The following is a 9,421-nucleotide window of genomic DNA, read 5'->3' as shown; positions in this document are numbered from 1 at the left end:
AATGTAGTCCCAATGCATGTGACGTATTACTCGTGCGCCCGCTGCGTGTAAACAAAGTAGTGAGCGGGCGGCCAATATAAATGTTGATTTGTTTACTTTAATGCGCTCGCAGCCGCAGAATGATCGAAGTTAGCTTCGTAGAATGTCTTAATACGTTTATTGTTGGACTTTGAAGAGATTTAAGTGCGTCGGTGACTTCGACTGAGTATCAATTGCTGTAAGTGTTCCATACATTACGACACTAATTCTTGATGATATGGCGGTTTTTTTTTTCACATCTATATTTTTTTTCATGACTTTAAATTCTGTTCGTGTATGTTTTATATGAGCACTTCAACAGCGTGGGAATATTGCCCTTTAATGGTCGTTGTATTTATGATCAAAATTGTACATACACTTGTAAAGAACATCATGTCATGGCTGTCTTGACTTTACAATCATTTCTACAACTCTTTTTTTTTGGTGATTTTTTTGTTTCATCTGACCACAGAACTTTCTTCCAGAAGGTCTTATCTTTGTCCATGTGATTTCAGATGAAACAAAAATTGAGCCAGCAATTTGTTTGGAGGAGAAAAGGTGAGGCCTTTAATCCCAGGATAGGATAGGATAGGTCTTTATTGTCATTGCACAAGTACAACAAAACTTTGTTTTCAGCACAAACCCGTTCAAGATGAGACAAAACAAACAGTGTACAGGGTTACAGAACAGGAACACTGATGGATACGCCACAAGGCGCCCCGTTAAAGATGGGAAAAAGGTAAACGCTGGGGAAGGATGAGTAAAAAAATACAATCTAGACTGGGCTCCTAAGGGGGCCCAGTCTGGAGTGGGGAAAAACCTCCATAGCAAAGCACATATACATATTACAACGTACATCTCAAGATATCTAGCAACAGAGGGGGGGGGGGGGGGGGCATGGTGGCAGGCCGCAGCTCTCTGGCGCTGCCCAGCCTTCCATCACCCCTATGGGTTTTTCTCACTTTTGAATCCCAGGAACACCACACCTACCGTCAAGCGTGGTGGTAGTATTATGCTCTGGGCCTGTTTTGCTGCCAATGGAACTGCTGCTTTACTAGTGATGGGTTGATGAGGCGTCATGAAGCGTTTCGACACATTGCAAAACTGTATTGATACCGTGTCGATACTGTGTCACTAAATACTGACATCTGCTGGACATTAAAAATTCCTACAGGCAACCTATGGACCGACTCAACTGACACTGATTTTATGACCTGGTATATACAATAGAGATGCGCGGTTTGCGGACACAACCGCGGAGTCCGCAGATTATCCGCGGGTCAGGCGGTTGAAATAAAAAAATTTTTGATTTTATCCGCGGGTCGGGTCGGGTGGTTGAAATAAAAAAAAATTAGATTTTAAATAGATTCAGGCGGGTGGCAGTTAAACCAATTCGTGTTAGACCAATACCAATACATAGTTAAATGTTGTTACCCACATACGAAAAACTGGCAGGCACCTGCAGCATATGCCACAACAGAAGAAGAAAAAAAAAAGAGATGGCAACGCCGGCAGCAAACGTGGTACGCGACAAACTAAAAAAGGGAATACTAAAGACCAGGGGGAAAAAAGGCCAGAAAAGTTCAGCGTGGACTCGTTTTTATGAGGTTGTAAATCAGGATGATAGTAATGTTGGCTACGTGATTTGCAAGAGCTGCGACGCTGTTTATGTCTACGACAGTCACAAAACCGGGACATCTAACATGGTGCATCACATTTGTGCAAAACCCCGAACCTCCACAAACACCCTGAGCATGAGCAGTTTCGTCCGCCGTGATCCCAGAAGAGTGCCACAGGATGTTAAAACAAGGCTTACAGATGCATGTGTGAACGCAGCTGCCTGCAGCAGTTTGAGTGGCGCGAGCGCGCTTGGAGGTGCGCTCAGCGCGGCTCCCAGATGATTGCGCACTGGTGTGCGTCTGGGCCGTGACAGCGTGGCACGCATTGAATGTCTCTGCTTCATTGGATCAGTCTCCTTTCTTTAACAGGCAAAAGCTTTATAACCTCACTAATGCCTTGCATCGTCTATATTAGATATATAACAACGGGCGGGTGCGGTTTTGATTAAATGTTAGTTCGGGTGGATGCGGATGGTTGACGACTTTTGTGATGCGGTTGCGGATGAAATAATTGCCTATCCGCGCATCTCTAATATACAATAATATAAACCAAGTCATTGTATTTCATTTAGGATTATTTCATATCTTCATTTAAATAAAAATATATTTTTATCTTTTTTAGATACAGTCAATGAATAATGTGAACATTTATCATATCATGGAAATTTAAGAGAACGTGTTGTGAATGAGGATGCTTGTGGACTGGGATTTATTTTTTATTTTTTATTTTTACACATTTTTATTTAGAAAAAAAAACAGTTTTTCCAACGTATTAAATTTTAGACGATTTCTCTTCTTAGTTGTTATTTTTCCGGCTGTAGAAAAGACCCGCTCACAGGGCACAGAGGAGGCGTCAGTGCGACACAGTTCGCGTATCGGTCATGTGACCGAAACAGCTCATGATCGGTCACATGACTTTCTAAAAGCGGTACGCGCACCGACACAGGGTTTTGCTCTATGGGCTCGACTCATGCGCCGATGCATCAGTGTTGCTGGACCCATCACTACGCTTTACAGAGAGTAAATGGGACAATGAAAAAGGAGGATTAGCGCCAAATTCTTCAGGACAAGCTCAAATCATCAGCCCGGAGGTTGGGTCTTGGGCGCAGTTGGGTGTTCCAACAGGACAATGACCTCAAAAGTGGTAAAGGAATGGCTAAATCAGGCTAGAATGAAGGTTTAAGAATGGCCTTCCCAAAGTCCTAACTTAAACGTGTGGACAATGCTGAAGAAACAAGTCCATGTCAGAAAAGCAACACATTTAGCTGAACTGCAGCAATTTAGTGGTCAAGTGGTCAAGCAGAAGCTTGTGAATGGCTACCAAAAGCGCCTTATTGCAGGTAAACTTGCCAAGGGACATGTAAGCAAATATTAACATTGCTGTATGTATACTTTTGACCCTCACATTTTCAGTAGAGCCATAATAAATTCATAAAAGAAGCAAACTTCATGAATGTTTTTTGTGACCAACAAGTATGTGCTCCAATCACTACATCACAACAAAATAAGAGTTGTAGAAATGATTGTAAAGTCAAAACAGCCATGACGTGATGTTCTTTACAAGTGTACGTACACTTTTGACCACCACTGTACGTTAAAATCCTATAATCAAATATACGATTTAGTACATTCAAGTACAAACCAACCCCCAAAAATAGCTCAGCAATGAACAAAAAGCATAATGTTTTATGGTAATATTCTTGATAACAGTCTCTTAGATCAGAACACTATATGCTTTGCAATTGCTACCGGGCCGCACAGAAACATAAATATATAAATTACCGCATTTTCTATGACTTAACTTTCACCTGTCCCACTAAACACACCAATAAGCTTGTTAAGAGATGTATATGACAGCTCATTTGTTATAGTACATGGGACAATGCACATTAATGCAGTGTTTTCCAACCACTGTGCCGTCTGGTGTGCCACGGGAGATTATCTAATTTAAAATATTTTTTGCAAAGCAGTAATTATAGTCTGCAAATGATGTGTTGTTGTTGAGTGTCGGTGCTGTCTAGAGCTCGGCAGAGTAACCCTGTAATACTCTTCCATATCAGTAGGTGGCTAATTGCTTTGTAAATGTCGGGAACAGCGGGAGGCAGTGTGCAGGTAAAAAGGTGTCTAATGCTTAGATAAGAAATAAACAAAAGGTGAGTGCCCCCTAAGAAAAGGCATTGAAGCTTAGGGAAGGCTATGCAGAACGAAACTACGCCATGCGGGCGGCATGGCGTAGTGGGTAGAGCAACCGTGCCAGAAACCTGAGGGTTGCAGGTTCGCTCCCCGCCTCTTACCATCCAAAAATCACTGCCATTGTGTCCTTGGGCGGGACACTTCACCCTTTTCCCCCGGTGCCACTCACACCGGTGAATTGAATGATAGGTGGTGGTCGGAGGGGCCGTTGGCGCAAATTGCAGCCACGCTTCCGTCAGTCTACCCCAGGGCAGCTGTGGCTATGAAAGTAGCTTACCACCACCAGGTGTGAATGAATGATGGGTTCTACATGTAAAGCGACTTTGGGTACTTCGAAAAGCACTATATAAATCCCAGGTATTATTAAAACTGAACTGGCTACAAAGTAAACAAAAACAGAATGCTGGACGACAGCAAAGACTTACTTTGAGAAAAAAACACCAAAATAGGAGCGCAAGACAATAAGTAAAACTTAAAACAGCAAAAAACTCAAAATAAGTTGGGGGGTGATGTGACAGGTGGTGACAATACACCTACTTTGAGACAAGAGCTATATTGATGCATGCTTGGTTATGGTTTAAAGTCTTATCCAACAATTGCGACAACGACTTTTTACTGTCAACTGAGTTTGGTTTTTTTAATGATTCCTGCTGGTGGTGTGCCTCTGGATTTTTTCAATGCAAAAAATGTGCCTTGGCTCAAAAAAGTTTGAAAAACACTGCATTAATGGACATATAAAATGTTAACGTGCCAGATTGTAGCCAGAGGCTAATTTCCATCTGCAGTGCCCTGCAGGGTCATTGTATATAGCAGGGGTCCTTAACCTTTTTGACCTCGGGACCCAACTGTTCCACTACACAGGGGCCCAGGCACCACTCCCAATATTAACACTGAATTAGTAATCTTACTCTTGATATTTTATCATATTCAATAATTATATCTAACCTACTTAACCTTGTCAAATGATATAAAAGCATGTATTAATCACATTATATATATTTAACAAATAAACCTAAGTCTTAGGTCAGGCTGATTTATAAAAATAAATACATACATTTACATACAATATGTATTATGTTGTGCTACAATAAACTAAATTCATGTTTGTTAAACCGTTTTTAGAATTAAAGTGCAAATGAAAATACAGCTTCACCACTTTAGTCATAAGTTTTGCGCTTCAGAAATTTCTCTGACTTCTTTGATATTGTCATTACTGCCACAAGTGGTGGAAAAGTGTATAACAATTGAGTACCACAGCTGAAAAACACATATATTACATTCGAGGGGGCGCTCGCGGCCCAACACTGGGCCTTGGCCCTATGGTTAAACACTAGTATACAGTATATACCGGAGACCATCTCGTCGCAAAGAAACACCCTAGGGCCCCCGCTACTTCAGCGTTATAGTGAGTTGATTTTTCATGCTCATTTTTTTTTTGCTGTTTCTATCTGCCACGCGTGGGCTGGCTGAAAATAATGCATACATTAAACCGGCCCCTGGTTGGGGAACCCTGCCTTACATAACTTATTAGTGACATGGCTAACTTAATATTGGATGTCCTAATTTCCCATTTGTCCAGTGACAGTGGAGGCTCATCTTTGCAGGTAATGGAAGATTTCTCTGGTTTGGCCCTCCCTCCTCTATTTGGGGGTCACATCCTGGAAGCAGAACTGGAGCCTGGTGGTGTGGAACTAGGACCCGAAGAGGTAAAGTAAACGTCATTGCTGTACCGTTATCTATTTGAGTAAATTAGTCATGTAAAATTGCTGTCTTTTAAAAAAAACGTTAGCACGTTTGATGTGTTTAAAATGTTTTACAGACCTTAGTATTTAGGTACAGTGGTGGTCAAAAGTGTACGTACACTTGTAAAGAACATCATGTCATGGCTGTCTTGACTTTACAATCATTTCTTATTTTGTTGTGATGTAGTGATTGGAGCACATACCTGTTGGTCACAAAAAACATTCATGAAGTTTGCTTCTTTTATGAATTTATTATGGCTCTACTGAAAATGTGAGGGTCAAAAGTATACATACAGCAATGTTAATATTTGCTTACATGTCTTTTGGCAAGTTTACCTGCAATAAGGCGCTTTTGGTAGCCATCCACAAGCTTCTACTTGACCACTAAATTGCTGCAGTTCAGCTAAATGTGTTGACATGGACTTGTTTCTTCAGCATTGTCCACACGTTTAAGTCAGAACTTTGGGAAGGCCATTCTAAAACCTGTTTGGAGGAGAAAAGGTGAGGCCTTTAATCCCAGGAACACCATACCTACCGCCAAGCATGGTGGAGGAAGTGGTTAAACTAAAATTGTGGTTTGATGTAAATAAATTATCTATAAATTTGGAAAAGACTAAATGTATGGTATTCAGTTTATCCATAAACAATGAAAATTGGGAAAGTGTCTGAAATCAGATTTATTGGGGTCATCTTAGATGAAAGGTTGAAATGGAAAGCTCATATATTGCATGTGAAAAATAAGCTATCTAAAAGCTTATTTGTTTTAAACAAGGTTAAATAGAGTTTCCCGTATAAAGTTAAAGTACCAATGATTGTCACACACACACTAGGTGTGGTGAAATTTGTCCTCTGCATTTGACCCATCCCCTTTGATCACCCCCTGGGAGGTGAGGGGAGCAGTGGGCAGCAGCGGTGCCGCGCCCGGGAATCATTTTTGGTGATTTAACCCCCAATTCCAACCCTTGATGCTGAGTGCCAAGCAGGGAGGTAATGGGTCCCATTTTTATAGTCTTTGGTATGACTCGGCCGGGGTTTGAACTCACAACCTACCGATCTCAGAGCGGACACTCTAACCACTAGGCCACTGAGTAGGTAACACAATGAGAATGTTCTATTGCTCAATTATTCTACCTTATTTCAATTATTGTGCAGAAATATGGAGAAATACATATTATATGCTTTTATTTCTTTCACAGAAAAGAGTAATTTGTATTATTTTTAAAGTAGGATACAGAGACCACACAAATCCACTCTTCATTAGGGCAGGATTATTAAAACTAAAAGACATTGTAGAATTGCATACTCTATTAGTGATGTTCAAAGCTACAAATAAAGTTCTTCCGAAGGACTTACAAAAGTTATTTGTGTTCACGTCTGAAGATGACAACCACAAAAGTATGACTTTAAACATCTAAGAGCACCAACACATTTGAAACAAATGTGCTTGTCTGTTGCTGCTGTGAAAGCATGGAATTATCTAAGAAAGACTTAAAAAGTTGCAAGAATATCTTTGAATTTAAAAGGAGTTACAAAAAGAGACAACTGGAATTATATCAAACTGATTTTTGATTTTGATTGGACGTGTCGTTGTGAAAATGCTTAAAACGAAAATTTAAAAAAGTATGTTGGAGTTGGGGTGTTGGTGGCGGGAACAGTGATAAAGTCATCTAAAATAATTTGTGTTCAAAAAAGGGGCAGATAAATGTAAGAATGGTATTCTTCCATCTGCTAATTTCTGATCATGGAAATGTATAAGAAACAAAAAACAATGAAAGTGTCAACTGTACGTGGCTTGTAAATATGCATTTTCATGAAAGGAATAAAAAGAAATGATGAATGATGATGAAGCATGGTGGTGGTAGTATTATGCTCTGGGCCTGTTTTGCTGCCAATGGAACGTGTGCTTTAAATGGGACAATGAAAAAGGAGGATTAGCTCCAAATTGTTCAGGACAAGCTAAAATCATCAGCCCGGAGGTTGGGTCTTGGGCGCAGTTGGGTGTTCCAACAGGACAATGACCCCAAACACACCTCAAAAGTGGTAAAGGAATGGCTAAATCAGGATAGAATGAAGGTTTTAGAATGGCCTTCCCAAAGTCCTGACTTAAAGGTGTGGACAATGCTGAAGAAACAAGTCCATGTCAACACATTTAGCTGAAGTGCAGCAATTTAGCGGTCAAGTGGTCAAGCAGAAGCTTGTGGATGGCTACCAAAAGCGCCTTATTGCAGGTAAACTTGCCAAGGGACATGTAAGCAAATATTAACATTGCTGTATGTATACTTTTCACCCTCACATTTTCAGTAGAGCCATAATAAATTCATAAAAGAAGCAAACTTCATGAATGTTTTTTGTGAGCAACAAGTATGTGCTCCAATCACTACATCACAACAAAATAAGAAATGATTGTAAATTCAAGACAGCCATGACATGATGTTCTTTACAAGTGTACGAACACTTTTGACCACCACTGTATATTTTAAAAATTCCCGGTTTTCCCCAAATTTTCAGGAAATTCCCATTCAAGTGAATGGACATATTCAAAGTTCTACAATGCCCAATGTTCTCAAAATGTTGTGCCATGTTTTATCGGGTTCGTACCTTTCAACCGTCCACACACACTACTCACCCCGGATATTGAAGGCAAGAACATGTTTTCCTTTCCCCAAATTCCCGGTTTTCTCTGAATTTCTCCCCAAAGACAATGAATGGGCACCATACAAACTTCTGCATACCCCACATTTCTCATCCGATTTGAACCGTTCCAACATCCACACCCTCCACTCACCCTGGACACTCAAGCCAGCATGTTTTCCTGTTCCAAAAATTCCCAGATTACCAGGAATTTCTCCCCAATGACAATGAATTTGCAATATACAAACCTCTCCACACCCCACCTTTCTCAACCAATTTGAACCGTTCCAACATACACTCACCCCAGTTCGCCGGCTTGCCCATTTGGGCGTTCACACACAATTCCTACCGGAATTGCACGTTCTACTTACACAAGTTATTATGTACCGGTAACCTTTTTGTCTGCAGGTGGAATTGGGACCAAGGAGCAGTGAGCTGCTGGAGAGCGTTACCCAAGAGGACGAGGGGAGACGAGTGCTTGATAAGAGGAAATACCTGACTCTGAACAGACGATGCAAAGAGATTGAACAGGTGTGTTCTTGTTGGATAGTCACCCAACTTGGTACAGTGCAATCTCCATTTATGAACTTACTAGGTACTTTGAACAGGGTTCGTAAATTGAAAAGTTTGTATAGTGAAGCAAATTTCTCCATAAGACACAATGTAAATATGAATAATGGGTTCCAGCCTCGACAAAAGTCCATAGTTTGTTGAGGGTTTGTTCACTTTGAACACAATCTAAAGTGCTATACAGTATTGTACACTATATTGCCAAAAGTATTTGGCCACCTGCCTTGACTCACATATGAACTTGAAGTGCCATCCCATTCCTAAGCCATAGGGTTCAATATGACCTTTTGCAGCTATTACAGTTTCAACTCTTCTGGGAAGGCTGTCCACAAGGTTGCTGAGTGTGTTTATAGCAATTTCCCGCCATTCTTCCAAAAGTGCATTGGTGAGGTCACACACTGATGTTGGTGGAGAAGGCCTGGCTCTCAGTCTCCATTCTAATTCATCCCAAAGGTGTTCTATGGGTTTCAGGTCAGGACTCTGTGCAGGCCAGTCAAGTTCATCCACACCAGAATCTGTCATCCATGTATTTATGGACCTTGCTTTGTGCACTGGTGCACAGTCATGTTGGAAGAGGAAGGGGCACACTCCAAACTGTTCCCACAAGTTTGGGAGCATGGAATTGTGCAAAATGCTATTCTGGAGCAT

The 9,421-nt window shown here is 40.9% G+C and overlaps 1 protein-coding gene across 2 annotated transcripts in view; it reads left to right on the top strand.

Annotated features, from left to right (window-relative positions):
- The first annotated feature begins 26 nt into the window (after positions 1-26).
- The window catches only part of tfpt (TCF3 (E2A) fusion partner), an 18,857-nt gene continuing 9,462 nt past the window's right edge, over positions 27-9,421 (top strand). Inside the window, exons 1-3 of one of the 2 annotated variants that reach the window (XM_061958004.2) lie at positions 27-217; positions 5,435-5,536; positions 8,612-8,734. In XM_061958004.2, coding sequence (XP_061813988.1) covers positions 5,438-5,536; positions 8,612-8,734 — 222 coding nt within the window. In that variant the 5' untranslated portion in view covers positions 27-217; positions 5,435-5,437. Of the gene's footprint in view, positions 218-5,409; positions 5,537-8,611; positions 8,735-9,421 lie in introns of both variants that reach the window. The other variant, XM_061958012.2, reaches the window with a different exon arrangement.

Source organism: Nerophis lumbriciformis, linkage group LG04, assembly GCF_033978685.3.
Source record: "Nerophis lumbriciformis linkage group LG04, RoL_Nlum_v2.1, whole genome shotgun sequence".
NCBI classification, from domain to species: Eukaryota; Metazoa; Chordata; class Actinopteri; order Syngnathiformes; family Syngnathidae; genus Nerophis; species Nerophis lumbriciformis.
This window is presented reverse-complemented; position numbering and strand designations above follow the sequence as displayed.